General features: G+C 48.0%; 2 protein-coding genes across 10 annotated transcripts in view; one reads left to right on the top strand and one right to left on the bottom strand.

Annotated features, from left to right (window-relative positions):
• Positions 1-4437, top strand: part of GSE1 (Gse1 coiled-coil protein) — a 252123-nt gene extending 247686 nt beyond the window's left edge. For all 9 annotated transcript variants that reach the window (XM_037816088.1, XM_037816084.1, XM_037816082.1 and 6 more), the window contains one exon: positions 525-4437. In XM_037816088.1, coding sequence (XP_037672016.1) covers positions 525-659 — 135 coding nt within the window. In that variant the 3' untranslated portion in view covers positions 660-4437. The remainder of the gene's footprint in view (positions 1-524) is intronic.
• On the bottom strand, positions 3249-16073 carry GINS2 (GINS complex subunit 2). The gene is made up of 5 exons (XM_037816089.1): positions 15925-16073; positions 14414-14528; positions 9044-9143; positions 6152-6278; positions 3249-5979 (listed from the first exon to the last, which is right to left on the bottom strand). Exons 1-5 carry the CDS (start codon positions 16012-16014, stop codon positions 5854-5856), a joined length of 558 nt encoding a protein of 185 aa, XP_037672017.1. The 5' UTR covers positions 16015-16073; the 3' UTR covers positions 3249-5853.
• Between the last annotated feature and the right edge of the window lie 2460 nt (positions 16074-18533).

Genomic DNA, 18533 nt, shown 5'->3' on the forward strand with positions numbered 1-18533 from the left:
CCAGCTAAGGCCCACCCGGGTTCAGTTTGCCACACCTTAACATCTTCAAAAGGTCCTGTTTACAATGAGTTCACACCCAGGTTGTTGGGGTACAGAATTAAAATGTCCGCAAGGATTCTAAACCCTCCTCATAGCCACTTTCCGCCTCCTTCACCAAGTTTTGGAGCTAACAGCATGACAAACCCAGCAGGCTTTCTCCCAGTGGCAGGGGGCATGGAACTCACCTCAGCTCAGGGGGCCGCATCTTGGGCCTCTCCTGAAGCAGCAATGGCTTTATGATTATCAGAGCTCAACTTTAAAAATCTCAGGATTGCAAGAATTCGGAGTCCACAGTGCTTCTCAGAGAGCAGACCTTGAGAGAATCCAGGACTCAGAAGAACTGGCCAGACTGTCCCCGAAGGCCTGTCCGAACAGGAGCCCGGGAAGATAGTATGTCCAAAGTGCAAGGCATCCTCCCTCCTGCACCACAGAGCGCCTTACAGTAGGAGGGCTCTGTTCTGACCTGCATTTCTCTCTCTCTCCAGGAGTTAAGGAGCCAGAAACAGAAGATTGTCTCAGAAAGGGAGCGCCTCCAGGCAGAACTGGATCACTTACGAAAGTGCCTTGCGTTGCCTGCAATGCATTGGTCTAGGGGTTACTTTAAGGGATATCCTAGGTGACGGTTTCCCTTGCACTAGGCCGAACCTATAGTATAGAAATATCTATTTTATTACCTTGAATATTTAATATTTTTCACTGGGAGGTTTGAAGCTTAAAAAATAATGAGAATGTGCCATGCATGAAGCAAAGGATTCCAGGCTCCAGAATAAAGAACGAACTCACCTTGACTTCGATGCAATTGAATCACCTTTGTAATTCAGCGAGCAATGTAGGAAACCCATAGTTTTTCTTTTTAAAGGCGGTTTTTTCCTTTCTTCCCCCACATCATATTTTCATCTGAAAAGGAAGGCTCCGTTACCAACACTAAGCTTTGTCACTCCTGGCCCCAGGTGCATGTGATTGGGTCCCGTGTTGCCACCTGACTGTGCCTAAAGAACCAACTCTGCTTCTGCCGGGGTGGCGGGTCGGTCTTGTTCCTTCCCAGGGGTGAGGCCTGCTTCAGTGGGGAGAGGGTTGGGTGCAGGGTAAGTCGAGGGCTTGCTGCAGTTACTTTGCTGCAAAATGTTCTCAAACCAAGAGTGTGTAAGATTCACCCACCAAAGGCTTTCACTGGAAAAGCACTCATTAAACAGAAGATGAATCAGTCAGCGGAAGGCACCTTTCTATTATTCCGCGGGGGAGATGTACAGAGCTCTGTGTATACATAGTCACACCCTCCAGACTGTTACTGCAGTGGGTGGAGTTCTCATTCAAACATAAATTTTGAGAGAAAAGTCAAAGGTGCTTCAGCCTTGTATGTGTATATATATTAAAAAAAAGTTTTGTATGTTTTTATTACTTTAATTATTGTTATAAAAAGCCTGCCATTTTTAATATGTGGTTTGGGGGATTTTTGTTTGTTTGTTTTCCTGTTTGGGGGTTTTGTTTGTTTTCTGTTTGTTTCTCTGGGCAAAAAAAGAAAAACCTGCTTTTAGTGTTTGTACTGCTGCTGGTCAGGACATTGAAATATTGAAGTGTTTTTAAAAATTAAAGCAGAAGTAAAAAGAGCTTACCATTGGCGCCTATGCGATCACTTCCTTTTAATTTGAGCTGCACCAGAACATGATGTAGAAAGCCATGCATCACTTCTTACCTCCTTCCTTTCACTCCCTCCACTGCCTTCCTGCGTCGGGCCAAGTGCATAGCAGATAAGCCAGCTGCTGTTCAGAGAGGAGGAGTGCATCCCTGGCGTGAACAGGTGAAACACCTGTGTGTGTGCCCGTGTGCGCAGATACACGTGGAGGAGTTTTTTTGTTTTATTTTTTTTTTTAAGAACGTTTCAGGAAGTTAACAATTTCTGTGATAAAATTCTTCGGTGTCTTACAGCAGTCTGAGAGCAGGTGCAAAATAGAAACTTCAGAGGCTTTTAGATGCAAAGCTTTGTAATAGCCTAGAAGTGGGGTAAACAGTGTCTGGGCTGAGCTGCTCCTTTTGAACTTTCTGTGACTGACAAGCACAGGAGCAGCCAGAAACCTAGGGACTCACACCAGCGAGCAAGGGGGCACCTCCATCCTGTCTTAGTTATTGCCCACTCACTCAGGCAGTGTTTGCTGCAGCAGCACAAAGCAGCCAGGGGCCAGGCTGGGGACAGGAGGGGAGGAGGTGGCGGCTGGTCAGGGGACGGCTCTCGGGCAGAGCCTGCAGCCCCAGCCCTCTGCTCCACAGAACAGCTTGCTGGCAGATGGCGTTATGTCGCTTTATCTGCTCCCACACAGTTTGCTTTGTACGCCTGCCAAGAACCTTGCAGTTATTAGCAAACTCAGACAAAAAGTGCCGCCAGTATTATCAGCAGTCAACAAGCGCCTTCCTTTCCCCAGATAAAACTTGAGAACGAAAGGCTGTACTGGGGGCCTCCCCCCCCCCCCACAAAGACATTGAGAGATCAACGTGTTCTACAGGTGGGGGCAGGTGCTTAGAGGGAGCCACACTAGCCAGCAACCAGGGCCAAGTACCACTGAGGTCCTCCATTTAAAATCCGCTTGCTGTTTCTGGTCTGAAGGCTTTAAGGGTTATGTCCTAGCCCTTTTCCCAGCCTTCCTCCTACATCACAGAAAACGTCTGGATGCTTTTAGTAAACCAGCTTTGGTAATGGCTTTGGCTGAGGTAAGCAGACAAAACAGATCCGATAACTTCATGGAAAAGAAAAGCACAGCCCCATCCCTTTGGCCTTCCAGGGGGAGCTCTCTGGCTGGATTTTTGTCATGGGAGGAACTCATGGCATGTGAGATAAATGACGGCCACCGTTAAGAGAAAGGTCTCCCCCCAGGGGTGAGCCTGGCCCTGAACTAGTAATAAATTCTTTCCTCTTCCAATTGAAAAATCCTGCCTTTCAGCTTCTCTGTCACTCTGCCTCACCATATTCCCACTATCTGTGGAGATCTCTGAATGTTCTTGTGTTCAAGTAGTATGACAATCAGAGAGTAGAGAGAAAAACCAGCAAGGCAGCATGAATAAAGTAAGAAAATGGTTTTTTAAAAAAAGCGTCTCTTAAACAAAAGTGTACCGCTAAGGTATAGCACCCAATAATGGTTCTCCCATCCAGTTTATTTTATAATCTGAAAACACTGGATTCTTGGCAAAGGATTGTCTTCTAGAAAGTGAGAATACAATGTAACACCTAAGACAGATTACCTTCAGTTTGGGTTCAACAAATTGACAAATATGCAATCTCTGAAGCCTTTTATTGAACACTGAGTTTAGAAGGCAGAGTTCAGAAGTACACCACATTTGTTCTAGAAACGCTCAGGCAATCTATGTGTCAGTATTGCCATGAAGGCCTTGGTCTTTGGCGACTGGAAGTATCTTCCCAGCCTACCTGGAGAGAGACTGCCGTTCTGCCCTTCACAGGGAAACCCACTGAACTTATAAGAGAACCTTCTGCTAAGTCATGTGGTTCCACTTTTAATCTTATTTTTTAAAACAAACCAAACTATCTCCAAAACTTGGTGCTATACGACCTTATCATTTGAAAACAAGTTGTTTTTCTTTGTTTCAGATAATTGGCCAAACTAACATGATAAATACCATGCTTCTAATTATTCTCTCTGATTACTGACGAATGTATGGCTTCCAACATTTCTGTTTTAAAAGAAATAAAACACTTCATTGGCATTAACATTCTAATAGACGGTTAAGGAAATTTAGATTGTGTTCTTGGGAACCCACACCTTCAGTAGCAGAGAATTAATATAATACAGGACCTCTTAAGATTGTATGTGGCATGGTATTTTTCTTAGTTAGCTCACAGTGCTGCCAAATGCCAAAAAATTAAGCTGAATTTCAAACAATACACCCCAAAAGAGTTGGATTTCAAACCAGATACTCCCTTCCCTCTGAGTCATGTGTTTTAAAGTGCAGAAAATCCCGAGTCTCCACTGCGAGGCGGCGATGGTCAGCACGAGCCGACTGTTACCCTTGAGGCAGGGGAGCCAGAGTGGTTCCGGGGCTCCTTCCGCCGAGCTCTAGGCTCTCCCAGCTTGCAGTAACCGGTCCCCGACCTTGTGACATGAGTGCATTGCTCACCTCTGCCTGGACCTGATGAAGACGTGAGCTGGCCGCGCTCCTCTGCGTGTGCCCTGTGCTTGGTCGCTGGAGCAGAGACCAGGGCCTGGGAGGGAGAAGAGCATCCCCGGGCACTTGGGGGCAACTTAGATGCTATGAAATTAAACCTGTTCTAAGTGTACTTGTTTGAATTAACTGTATTGTAATATTATTTGTTGAATGTAGTAATTAGGTATTTATGAATATATTGCTGTAATTTCTGACAACATCCAAAAAATAAAATCTTCCTAAATCACATCAAGAGGAAAATCTTTTTTATGCCATAACAAAATGTGGGTAAAAAAAGCTTCACAGGTTCAACAGGAAGTCAGAGTCAGCTATAGCTCAGCCAGGTTTTGAGAGAAGAATGTTAATGGGATGAGATCTGAGACAGGACACCAGACCCCACACGATTACATAGAGCCCCATTCCAAAAGACCCCCAGTGGACTCCGTGAGGGTGAAATGAAAGCAGCCCCCGACACAGTCGCCTTTGACTCCTGAGGTAGGTGCTGCTCCCCCTGACCCTGGTGTCTTGTTGGAGGTACACCGGGGGAGCAATGTACTAAAGGGCAAACAGCAGAGCTATTCTGCAGGCCGGGTCCATCGCTTATGTCCATTCTTCCCAAAGCCCTCAAGAAAACGTGCTACTTGCTGCTCCTGGCAGTGCTGCAGTCAAAGACCAGATGGCCACAGAACTTTCCACTCACTGTGGAACCCTGGACGGTCACTTCCACTCAAAGTAACGCTATTCCTTGAAGGAGCCTGGCAATGCCAAAATGCTAAAATTCTGAGTTAACTGTCCCGATTACCTGTATTTGAGCCACTGCTATCTACCAGAGTCCTTCCTCTAAATCCATCAAGAGCAATTACAGATCCAACTTTCCTTCCTAGCACTGTCTTAAGTTTCACTCACAACCTCAATCTACTAGATTCATTTTCCCAACATTGCCTCTTGAAAAGCAACCTGTTAAACCTTAACAACAAGCAACAACCCAGAGCTTTGGTTTCAAGTTTGTAATTAACTGCTATACACCTGTCAGTTTGGCTTTATCAAGTCCTGGTGGCCATATGGTTGTGCCTTATACCTGATCGCAGAACGAAACTCACAACAGTCTGATTTGGGTTGACTTTGATTGGCTATCAGGACTTAGATTATAAAATGCTGGTCCACATCACTAGCTGTTCCACCTGCCAGCCTGTGTGAGCAACTTCTGTAAGACCATCTAAATTTAACCCAAGAGGGAGAAAAAGTCCTAAGTCCCATTGCCATTCCCGCTGTACCTTTTAAAAGCAATACCTAACGGTCCCTGTACACTCCTCCACACATGACAGTTCTTGTGCCAGAGACTCAAGGCTCTGCTAGGGAGAATAAGTTGTTTTGTAAAAGTCTTTATTCCCCAAACAAAAGAAAGCTGACTTCTAGAAATAGATGTGGAATCAAAGGAATGTTCCAGAGAGCTGAGTTTTGAGGCCTAACTACAAACATTTTGCTTCTCCAACAAGTCTTATGAATCCATTCCTTGCATGACTGAACATGTATCTCAGAAATTCAAAAATATTTCTAGAACTCCAGAACTGCTGAGTTCCTGTATCACTTTCTGAAGCACTTACACATCAGCCGGCAAGCCTCCTACCACCAGATAGGAAATCTTTACGAAGTCAAGGTCTTTTTCTAGAAGTCCTGAGACTGGGCACTTTCAGAAGATTGGAGGTTTGTGCGGAGCTTGTACATATGATCAAGCGCTTGTGTGAGGAAAGCCCCGCTGCTGTTGATCTCCATTAAGGTTAAGTTATCCAGCTAAAATGCAAAAGAAAACAGCGTTGACCGAGGACTTGGTTTCTGAGAAGAAAAAAATCTAGGGGATAGAAATGAAATAAGAAAAAGCCAGCTAGCAACATCTGTACCAGCCTCTGCAGGCCAAGCACCGCAGGGGATGCCTTGGGTGCCACGGTCCTCAGGCAGGACCCACCTTGGCATGTGCCTCCTGCTGCCTCACAAAGCTGTCGGCAGAGACCCGGAGCTTCGCTATGCGAGTGTCCCACATATCCTTGACCAGGGTCCGGATCTCATCTGCTTTCGGAATGTTGTCTGAAGCACTAAAGGAAACAAGGTGAAATAAATCAAACAAGGATAGAAAGAAGTGGCCTTTTTAAAAATGCAAAATATGTGAGCTACTCTAGGCTTGGAAAATTCGTTTGGTTTTGTTTTTGATTTTAAGACGTAAGAACTTCCAGCAGTTAGGCTTGATGCCAAGAAAATTCAGCTGTGACCCCTGCTGAGCTCCTGCTGTTCCCACCAGCCGTCCTGCTGCAGACTGTCGTGCAAGGACTTTTGGTCACTTAAGATCTTGTACCAGGGAACAAGCTCCTGGTTGGACAGCTTCTAGCTCAGGACTGCCAAGGGTGCTGTGCTGTAAGTTACACTTAGAACAAAGCTGTTTTGTGGGCTGGCTCAGAGATATATAGTGACCTGTCGTGCGCACACTCGCCACCAGACAGGGAATGAGGATGGCAGCCCTGTCCTCATGGCAGCCCTGTGGGATGGCTGTCCTCCCGTGGACAGACACCCAGAGCAAGTTGACAGAAAACAGCCGGAAGTGCAGACCAGCACAGGCTGAGCATGCCTATGCAGAGCAGAATTCTGAGTAAAAGACAGAACAAAGTCAGTTGGAGGAAAGCACAACAGCCTTCCTGGGTGGCATGTATTTTAAACTAATCTTTGAAGGAAAAACAGAAGCTAGAAAAACTAGGATTTCTCAAAGCAAGAAGCAGAAATACTGTTCATCATTATGCTTCTAGGAGGAACCAAAAATTCTCTCTACATGCTAAAATCAACTCACGGTTAGTAGATGGAGAACCAATGGTCTAAGGTTTACCTTGTGAATTTTATTTACAAATTCAAACATTTAGATCTTGGCTCTGACCAGCAGGTCAAATAAAGGACCAGAGATCCTTGAACCGCAGAACAAGGGAAAACTTGGTTTGCTTCACCAAATGAACTATAAAACAAGTGTTTTGATAGAAACTGCAGACATAAAATATTGACCTTCAAAAACAAAATGAACAGGCCCTCATTTTCTCACCTGGAGGATCACAATCACTTCTTACCTCAGCTTCTTCCGGAGTCTCCCCCTTCCAAGCTACTGCCCTTCCTGCCACCGCAGTCTCTCTCCCAAACCCACCCAGATGGCACCACCTGCTTAAAGTCCCTCCCAGCGGCTCTCTGCCACCTATGAGACAGGAGCCTCAGTGCCTTCGCTCCTGGCATATTCTGTGTGTCCAGGTGCCTGGGGCTTCCCCAGCACACCACGTCCTTGTGCACGTCCATGCCTATGTACAACCAGTTCCTTTTACCTGCACTGTCCGCGCCCCCATCCTGGTCCCCTCATCCTTCAAGCTGGGCTCCAATGACGCCCTCTGAGACCTTCTCCGCACCACCAGGCAATTGCTGCATCCTGCTGCACTCTGAGCGGCACTTATCACACTGCAGTGTGACCGCCTGTTAACAGGCTCACAGCTTTCCTCCACTAAGCTGGGAACTCACCCCGACCTGAGTCTCTCCACTCTCCCGGGGGATGCCGAGTACACTGTACTCAGTTCTTATCAAATGAATGGGTGGACTGAGGCCTCTTACATACTTAAGGACAGGTCCACGTAGTGAACCCAAATTTTCATTTAAATTCAGCAACACCATTCAGAGGCCCTGGCCCTCCCTGCTGCTCGACAGCAGGCAGTAGGGAGCGCCCACATTTTTGTTCTAATTCTGCTCTTGAACCCTCAATTAAAGGCTGTTCAGGGAGCTTTCAAAAGTGTGACATTTTGCAAATTAGGTGCTACGTATCCCCCAATCACAATGATCCACACTTGGTTGCTCCCACTGACTTCATTTATTCACTTACTCAACAAGCGAGTAAGCCCTAGGCCCCGAGCTAGGAGCTGGCACAGACAAGACAGGCTCTTCCCACTTGGACCTACAGCAGGGGGAGCACAGCCGCACCATTATTAGACAGTTCCAAAGGTGATAATGCCAGGGAAGCATGTGGGGATGCCAAGAGGACAGTGCTGTTGGATCTGGGAAGGAAGACTCATCATGCCCACACAGAGGCGGGGAACTCAGGTGGACGTGCAGGGCAGAGGGGACAGTGTATGCAAAGCCCTGAATAACGGAAAGGCGGCCAATGTGGGCCTAGAACTAGAGAATGAGAAAGGGGGGAGGGCTGCAAGAGTCACGAGAGAGGGAAGGAGGAAATGGATGCCAGGCTACACCGTACTCGGACAGGCACAGCCCGATAGAGTGCTGGTAAGCCCGAGGAGGGGAAGCAGCTGAGTCACACAGCAGCTTTGCTTTTAAAAAGATCATTCTGGCTGCAATGGGAAGAAAGAATCAGAAGCCGCTGGGGACGTGGCACTGGATATAAGGCAAATGAGTTCAGAGGCTACCACAGTACACTTTTTGCCACTAGTGGGCTTTCCCTAAAGCTAAGGTCAGAGGCAATGTGAGCCTCTGGCCTTTCTGTAAAAAACACATATGAACCCAAATCCACATACCCAGAGAAGGAAAAGGGATAAAGGCATATGAAATAAAGGAGACACGTGCTTAGGGAAAAAGGCTGCTCCCAGAGATGATAAGTGTACTCTCAGTGTCGAGTAGTAGACAGTTAGGGCAAGAGGTGAAAGAACCAAAGGATCTACCGGGGGAGGGGAGGTGGAGAGCAAGGGCTAGTGAGTGAGCCGGCCAAACTGACCGCCAGACCTGAGAAACAGGGTGCTGCTGCTGACCACAGGAATCAGCAAGGACGGCACGGAAGGGGGTGTCAAGATCCCATCTTACCTATGGACTCTAAGAATGGAGATGAACTTACTGATTTAGCAGGAGTTTGGTCAGCTCCATGTAATAAGGGCTAGGCATTGGGGTAAAAGTTTCTTCCTTTCGTTCATGGTCCCGATTCTCCTCCAACTTCTCTGAAATTTGAGAAGTTAATACATTTTACCATCACGATAGTCAATATATTTTTTAAACCTTCCAAATTTACCAAGTATATGTATTACATAGTCAATCGGCTAAAAAATTCATAGGGAGAAAACCTTTTGGAGTAATATTTGTATCATTACCCAGATGATTCAAGGCCAATATCCTTGAGAATTCCTGCTCAGAGAAGGTACATTTTTGTTGTTGCCGCTGCTTTGGCCTGTGGAATAAATTACTGAGATGAAAGTCAGAAAATGATGTACAAGTATGTCAGCTGGAAGTGCTTTTCTTAGAGAAAGAGCCAAATAGTTTTCCTTTGATGTAAAATGTGATAAAAGTAGCCAGTAACTAGAGAAATGTATTTATACTAAGCCTTGTTCAGAAGAGAGGAAGACAGCTTACAAATTATGGACACCTGGGACTGGGGGCTGCCGACTGCAACGGAGTTTAATCCCAGCGCCTGGAGCGAGCAGCGGCGCCCATCTCCACCCATCGCCCCACCACTGCTGCCCTGACCGCAGCACCCTCCCCCTCCCTCCCTCCCCCTCGCGAGCCTGAAGAAACCCCAGCCCTGAAACTGGACTGCTGAATCGGCTAAGGGAAACGCTCAGACGGACACACAGACAGACGCACACAAAACTATGCTGCTGGATCTCACTTTAAATTGCTGGCAGTGACCCCCGGTGCTCGCCTACAAGCCTGTTAGTTTTCCTGCCCTCCCGCCCTGGTCTCCTACCCAACCATCCCACGCCATCTCCTCACACTGCCAGTGCTTCCGCACCCCACAGCCCCAGCTCTCCTCTGTTACCCCCTATTTTGCTGAGGAAAGAAGAATGATCAGAGAGAAAATATCTGTGCCCACCCCCACTTCTGACCACCCTGCTAGGGGTACAGGACACACACACACAACACAACACTCCAGCAACTCTCTCCTCACACTTGTTACTTCTTCCCTTGCTACCTGGTCTTTCCAAACACACTGATAGCTTCCCTGACACGAAAGCCTTCTCCAGCTACCAACCACTTCTCAGGCCTTTTAGAAACAAAACTTCAAGAGCTGTCTCATACTTGGATTCACCTCTTCTCCCACTTGCTCCTACACCACTCAAACCAGCATTTATTCCAACCCCTCCACTCGAACAGGTCACCAAGGTCCATGATCTCCACTCCACCGAATCCACTGGCTCCTGCTCCGACTCAGCCAGGCCTCCCCATGACCCCCACCCCGGGGTCTGTGCTGCCTCCCTTCAGGACAGCACTGCCTCCTGGGATCTCCTCCAGCCTCGCTGGCTGCCCCATTTGTCTCTTGCTGATTGTTCCCGACCCACCCCTCAAGCTGACCACGGAGCTCAGTTCTGGGCCTCTTCTCTGATACCCAAACTCACACCCCAGGTGCTCTCCCCTGCCCTGCCTGAGTACTGTGCACTGCTTACAACAGCTTCCCAGCTCGGCCCCCAGCTCAGCACCCCCACCCCCAACTCCTGACGCATCTCCCACTGCCTATGTTGTTTCCACTTGATCCAACAAGTCTCACATACCTCAGGTCTAACAGGCTCAAACCCAACCCAGATTCCCACCCCAGCCTGCCTCCTTCTGCAGCTCCAGCCAACAGCTCTGGCTGCCATCCCCTCCTCTCTGCTCTCATACCTCACAGCCAATCCTTCGGCCAACCCGGCTGACTAGATATACTGAGACTGCAACCACGTCTCCCTACCTCCACCAACTGGCCCAAGCCATCCTCAGCTCCTGCCTAGAGAATTTCTTACCCCCACCCCACCCCCTGACCCTCTCTATGCAGCAGTGATTCTTTTATTTTTTTAATCTAAATCAGATTATGAAACACCTCTGCCCAAGCTCTCCAATGAATCATAAATTCTGACACCACCAAACATCAGCATGGAGATGGCGCGGTGGGCACTCCAAACAGTCTGATGGGCACAGCAACAGCTCATCCACTCTGGAGGACTGTTTGCAGTTTCTCACAAAGTTGAACATAATCTGCTATTTTGGTTTGCTAAAGCTGATGAAATGCAATACACCAGAAACAGGTTGGCTTTTACACACGGGATTTATTAACTTACAATTTACAGTTCTTAGGCCGTGAAAATATCCAACTCAAGGCATCAACAGGATGACACCTGGATGCTGAAGACAGGCTGCTGGCATCAGGACACCTCTGTCACACGGGAAGGCACATGGCAGCGTTTGCTGGTCCTTCTCTCCTGTGTTTCTTCACTTTCAGCTTCTGGCTTCATTGGCCTCCTCTCAGCTTCTGTGGGTGCTTCTCTGAATTCATCCCTTAGAGTCTCTGTATTTTATCCTCTTATAAAGGACTCCAGCAAGAGGATCAAGAGCTACCCTGAACAAGGCACATCACACCTCAACCTAAGCAAAAGGTGCTGCCCACGGGTATGGATTAAAAGAACATGGCCTTTTCCGGGGTACATTACAGTTTCAAACCGCCACCACATCTGCCCTGTGAGCCAGCAATTCCACCCCTAGGTGGAAACAGACACATCTCCACAAAAGCCTTCACCACAGAGCAGTCACAATGGCCTCAGGCCTGAGAGCCCCAATCCGCAAACAACCCAGATACCCACCATTGGCAGAGTGGGTAAAGGAAGCGTGGCACCCGCACGAGGGCACAGCGGAGTGCCACTCAGCAATAAAAGGGGACCTAGTGATACATGCAACAGGGGTGAACATCTTGTAGAAGAAATGTCAGACACAAAACAATGCCATATTAGACAAGTGCATTTATACAAAATTCAGGAACAGAGAAAACTGACCTATGGTGAAAGAAGTCAGAAGGCAGTTGGCTTTGGGTAGGGTGGCCTGACTAGAAAGAGGCATGAGGGAAGTTTCTGAGGTGATCAATGTTCTGCATCTTGCTTGGGTGATTACCTGGGTATGCACAACTGTGAAAACCCAAACTGAACACTTTAAGGTATGTGTGTTTTGTTTACAGATTATACCTCAATTTTTAAAATCCAAAAAACTTTGAAACAAACAAACAAAAAACCACCAACCTGAACAGCTTCCCATTTCATACTAAAAGCCGCTATGCTCACAATGCCCTAAAAATGATCTCCTACTAACAAGCCCCTGCCCCACATGGCTTTCTCCCTCAGTTCCCTCAACTGTCACCTTCCCAGACCACAGAGCAGCCACATCTGCACCTCCCGCCGGCCACCCTGTTGCCCTGCTCCCCCTCTTCTAGGGAGCCTGTCTCTCCAACTGACACACTGGAATTTGTTTACTCTGTCTCCCTCTACCAGAACCTCAGCTCCAGGAAGACAGGGCTTTTTTTTTCACTGCCACATCCCCAGCACCCAGAACACACCTGGCACCTAATAGGCACTCAGTGCATTTTTTTCCCCTGCAAAAATACGTTTTCCTTAACACTGGGCTCCATCTTTTTTTTTTTTAAACAGTTTTATTCATACACAGTATAATCCATCTGAAGCGTACACTCAATGGCTCTCAGTATAATCACTGAGTTGTGCATGCATCACCACAATCAATTTGAGAACATTTCCACTGCTCCATAAAGAAAAATCCCATACTCCTTATACTCTCCATTATTGACATGCTTGAGCATTGGTGTGGTACCTTTGCTCCAATTGATAAATATTACAATATTATTAACTATAGTCCATAGTTTGCATTAGTTCTATTTTTTCCATATAGCACCTTGTAATTAACACCTTGTCATAGGCACTTAGTACATTTGCTGAATGAAGACTGGTAAACAAGGAAAATGAAGTAAAGGTAAAAGAAGGAATAGGAAAAATAAGTAAAGTCTTTTCACCCCTTAAATCTTTTTTTTTTTTTAACTTTCTATTATGAAATAATTTCAAATATACAGGCAGGACAGTTTCAAAAATTATACAAAATCCATAGAACATACCGCCCACCCAGATACCTAGAGCCACCAACTTAACATTTTGTCACATTTTCCTTATTGTTTTATCTATCTGTCCATCTATACCTATATATATATATATACACATATACATATCTTCTAAACGTCTGAAAGTAATTATATAAATCATACCCTTGAAAACTTAAGGTCAGGTACATTTCTTAAAAACAAGGATAATCACTTATGTAACCACCTGAAGTACAGTTATCAAGTTCAAGCAGTTTAACATTGATACAAAGCTTACAGTCTATACTCTGATTTTTTCATATGTCCCAATAATGTCCTTTTGGGCCTTTCTCAATTATTAAATCCAGTCCAGGATCATGCATTGTGTTTCATTGCCATTGCCTCTTTAGTCACAACGCGTAGACCACCTCCTGTCTCTGTGGTGTCAAAACAGACTTGTAAAAACTCTTTGATAGTGCCTGGCTGAGTGTCTCTTCTTGGAGGTAGGTACTACTAGGCGAGCCCAGTGAGGAAGGGACAATCAGAGTCACTCAAGGGCCTTTTCAAACTTTACATGCATGCCCCTACTCTCCCCCACTCCAAAAAAAATTAAGATTCTTTGACATAATGAGCCACTGATATCCCTGAGGCAGTGAAAAGATGGTCAGCATTTTTAATGCACCGTGGTTGCTGGTTTTGGAGGTTGGTTCGTTTTTTGGCAACAGCTTTGAGATGTAACTCACATATCATACAATTCACACATTTAAAGTGTACAATTCAATGACTTTTGGTATATTCAAAGTTGTGTGACCACCACAATCAATTTTACAACATTTTCATCACCCCGAAAGAAACCCCATACCCTTCAGCCATCACCCCTAAATACTCCATCCCTAGACAACCACTGATCTACTTTGTCTCTACGGATTTGCCTATTCTGGACAGTTCACACAAAATAGTCTGGCTGCTTTCACTTAGCACACCATTTTCAAGGTTCATCCATGTTGGAATACGTATCAGTCCTTCATTCCATTCTATGGTAAATAATACTCCATTGTAGGATGATGCATTCTTTTTATGCATTCTGTATAACGTAAAATAACTGCTCCTGAATATGCTAGTCTATACTTACTTATTGAAAAAAAGTAAAACAAATGCTCCTTTAAGAACAGGCAAGACATCTAAAATCAAAATCTAAATAAAATTTTCATATACACCAAAACCTAACAACTTCAGAAACAGTGGTTAGCAGAACCTGCAAAGGGGTGAAGGTGGACACATGGATTTCAGCTGCTCAGAGGACAGCTGAGTAGGGGGAGCACTGGGCAAGCCAGGACGGAGCCTGAGTCACCCCCAATCCAGCCCCACCCACATGTCACCACTGCTCCTTACCTACGTCCATCCAGCCAGGAGGTATTAACCGACACTTCTGTCTCTGTTTCAGGTTAATTGCCAACCAAAGAGGCACTTCCACTGGCAAACCAGGGTTAAAAGGCCCCAGATCCCCCTGCCAAAGGTAAAACAAGTCCCCATAAGATAAGAAACAACAAAAAGCACTACTCTACCTCACTGCTGTCAAAAAGGGTAAAAGCCCTGTGTCAACTAAATTCCAAATAAAAAGTAAAACCCAACTGTCAGTACAGACCCCTTATTGTTTCTGCCGTTAAGCATCCCCTAACTCCCGTGGTCCTCTGGGTCACACATCGGCCGGCCACCACCTGCTGCCATTTACTCACCTGAGCCCTGGGCGTCCTAAGTGGACCGGACCTGATAGTACCCACCCGATGACACCTACTGAGTACTCAGTTTAACCTGTGGGCATTTAAACCTGGAATCTCTTCCTGTATTTCTACCTGCAACCTCCAGTTTCCAGAGTGTATTTAGTTAACAGAATTTCAGACTCCTTGGGGGTCACGGGAAGGAGCCTCTGTGCATTTCCGGCCCTGGAACCCCCCTCTATGTAAAACGCAAACTTGACTGGCTGGGTGACCTTGGGAGATGATTCAGTCTCTGGGCCTCGATTTTCTCCTCTGAAAAATGGGAACAGGGCTGAACTGTTCCCCTCCCCACTCCATTCCCCCCAGGAAATTCTGACGGGGGGTCTGGAGTGGAGGCAGAAAGCCAGTGTGGGAGCCCCGGCCCCCAAGTGTCTTGAAGACTGCACACAGCAGTTTGCTTGACCTAGGACAGTTAAGGTTTGATCTATTCTCCCTGTCTGTGCTAAATGTAATCTAGAACTAGCTCCTCCCTGAGATACTGCTCTCTACAAGATAATCTATAATCCTCCCCTCCTCCCTGTTGAATACAATCAATTCCTCCCCACGTTGCACGGACCCCGCTCCCCGGCTCCCCGCCTTAGCTCTCATACCTGCTGGAATGTTCAGCCTTTATAAGCAGCCTATTCAGCCCCCAAAGTGCGGACTATTTCCACGTTAAGCTCTGAACTCGCCGCCATTCAGAGCAGCTCCTGAATTCAGGGCAACGGGACTCGACTTCCCACCCTGCAGGTAAACCCCATAATAAAGGCTCATGTCTCAGCACGTGTCCGGTGCTTTTAGTCCTTTGGCTGCAGAAGCCCTCTTGGGCCGTGACAGCCAGGACCATTCGGAGGAGGTGCTGCAAAACTCGGCAAAGCGCAAAGTCCCGAGACTGCCCTAGCTTCAGACACCGGCCAAAGCGCGGGGTCCCCAGGGGCACCTCACCCAGACCCGGGGGCTACCGCAGGGGGACCCCCCAGGCGGAAGCAGGGGGGGCGCAGCCGAGCCCCGAGCGCCCGGCTCGGACCCCCGTTCCAGCGGCTCCCTGGGGCGCCGTCCGACGGACCGCGCGGCTCCCCGGGGCCTGGCGCCTCTGGGTTGGGGTCTGCCCTGGGCGTCCCCACCGGCCCGGCCCGGCGCCCTTACCCCGATAAGGTAGATCTTGTCCAGGCTGAAGTTAGGGATGATGGTGACCAGCTCCTTCTCGGCCAGAAACTCTACCTCGGCCGCCTCCATAGCGGGATCCGCGGCCTCCACGGAGCCCTCAGCGTCCCCGGGAAGACGCCACGGCCGCTGCTTTCCCGCCACGACGCAGGCCCGCCCCCCGGCCGGAAGAGGGCCTCCGCCGGCCTATCGGGACGCGGCGCTCTCCAGGGAGGCGGAGAGCGCGGTGCTACGAGCTCGGTGATTGGCGTGTCCGAGCTCGGCGATTGGCGGGTCGACCCCGCCTCCTCCCGTGCGGCCCGGCGCCCCCTGGACCGCGCACCTGGAGCCTCCGCCCCGCGCACCTGGAGCCTCCGCCCCGCGCACCTGGGGCTCCCCGCCCCGCCCGCCGCCGCCGTGATTCGGGGCCGGGCCTCGACGTCCTGCACTCGGCGCCTGCCCGCCAACACCCCGAGTCTGCAGCTTAGACCCCGAGTCCAAACCCATAGAACTGGACAACACAAGGAGTGATCCCTAATGCAAACCATGGAGTGTATTTAATAACATAATCGTAGTAGTGTTTCGTCAGCTGTAACAAGGGTACCACACAAGTGCAAAACGTTAAGAATAGGGAAAGCTGTGTGTGAGAGGGTCATACATGGGAACTCCACTTTGCACATGAATTTTCTGTAAACCTATGTGGTAGTTGAAACAGCTCTAATTTTTATAAAGAGTAAAACAAACACACACAAAAAATCCCCCCTGGCCAGGAGTAAATGCATCCCCGGGCCAAACTTGCTACCTGACACCTGGACAGGGCAAGACCCAGACAGACACGGCTCCTGCCCCAGAGGAGCCGGTGAACGACTTGTTCCCTTTAATTTCACAATCTTTTCCCCCTCTCTACAGATAAGTTAAAAATCTAGAAAAATGCAGATTCTTCCACATGGCCCAGACCTTCCCATTGACAGACTGCATGGAAAGCACACTCCCAGGGCCCATCCCCTGGAGCATTTTGATTGGCGGGGGGGGGGGGGGGGGGGGGGGGGGGGGGTGGGGGGGGGGTCTGGAGTGGAGACAGCAGACATGTAACAAAGGCAGTGTGAAGCCAAGCCTCTAGAAGATCTGGTGGGGATAGACAGGGAAATGGACTTGAACTCAAGCCCTGACCCATTAGGCCCTGAGAAAAAAAGTAGGAGACACCAGGATTCCAGGGTTCTGTCTCCAGGCAGGAAAGCTGCCCCACCCTAGCCAACCCTCTGCTTTCCTCTCCGAGCCCCCTGAAACGTGCCCCACGTGGGATTGCTGGGAAGAAGACAGTCCATAATCAAGCTCCGCCAGCCCACATGTCCTTGTGCATCTTCATGGGAAGTTGTCATTTACAGACCGGGAGAGTCGTCCTGTGTGTTACCTTCATTAAATCCATTTATTAAGACAAAAACTTTCAAGGAAAATAAACAAAAGGTCACACTGGATATGGTGCAAATGAGAGCAAGTGACCACTCTGAACCTCAGTTTCTTCATCTGCAAAATGAGGTAGGAAAAGAAGCAGCCCTGAGATGTTCAGGGAGGAGGCGAAGCTGTGAGCCACCTGACCCCTCCCAAAATAGATAACTCCCTCAGGCATCTGCAGACAGTGTCTGCCAAAGTGTCTGGGTTTTGATTGATGGGTGGATATTTTCTTGACTGGCAATATTTGTGTACCAAAGTTGGCAAAGCTTCACTTCCTGATTCTCGCAGCCTGTAAAAGAGCAAAGGAAAAGAGCTGGTGAGAAAGCCAAGGATCCGAGAGGCCAGCCGAGGGATGGGTGGGAGAGCTGGAAGAGCCCAGGGGCCAACAACCTGGGTCCAGGTCTCCAAGTCACTCATATTCTCTGACCCTGAGTTTCCTTGTCAGTAAAAAGAGGACCATGCTACTTACTCACCTGGCTGTAGGGGGAACAAAAGAGAGATTGTGTGGGCACGACGCTGCTTTAGAGGCTGCAAAATGGTGGGGTGTTGATGTCTCAAACTTGAGCGTGCATCAGAAGCACTTGGGAGCTTACTAAATGTCCTTCCCTCCACAGTAGCATGATTCAGGATAGCCAAAAGGTAGAAACAACCCATGTGTCCACCAGCTGATAACAGAAAGCAAATGTGCTATATCCATACAATGCAATATCATTTGCTATAAAAAGGAATGACGTTCTGATACCTGCTACAACATGGGTGAACCTTGAAAGCAGTGATGAAAATGTTCTGGAATTGAGATAATACTGATGGCTGCACGTGTCTGGGAATATACAAAAACCACTGAATTGTACACTTTCAAAAGGGTGAATTTTACATATGTGAATTATTCCTCAGTCATGCTGTTCCTAAGTCCCAGGCTCAGACATTTGGACTCGGGGATCTGCAGTGGGCCCAGGGAAACCGTGCACTTACGCACTCCAGAAGGTTTTTATAATGGAGGAAACCCAGAAGCAAAGTAATTTGCCCCTTTGCAATGCAACTCTGGCTCACTCTGGGGGCCCAGGCTGTGAGCTCCAGAACCACCTCCTGAATATGAGTGCACCTGGCCTGAGTCAGGGGCGCAGGCAGTGAACAGATGAGGGTGCAAGTGCCCAAAGGAA

This window comes from Choloepus didactylus, chromosome 22 (genome assembly GCF_015220235.1).
Source record: "Choloepus didactylus isolate mChoDid1 chromosome 22, mChoDid1.pri, whole genome shotgun sequence".
Lineage (NCBI taxonomy): Eukaryota > Metazoa > Chordata > Mammalia > Pilosa > Megalonychidae > Choloepus > Choloepus didactylus.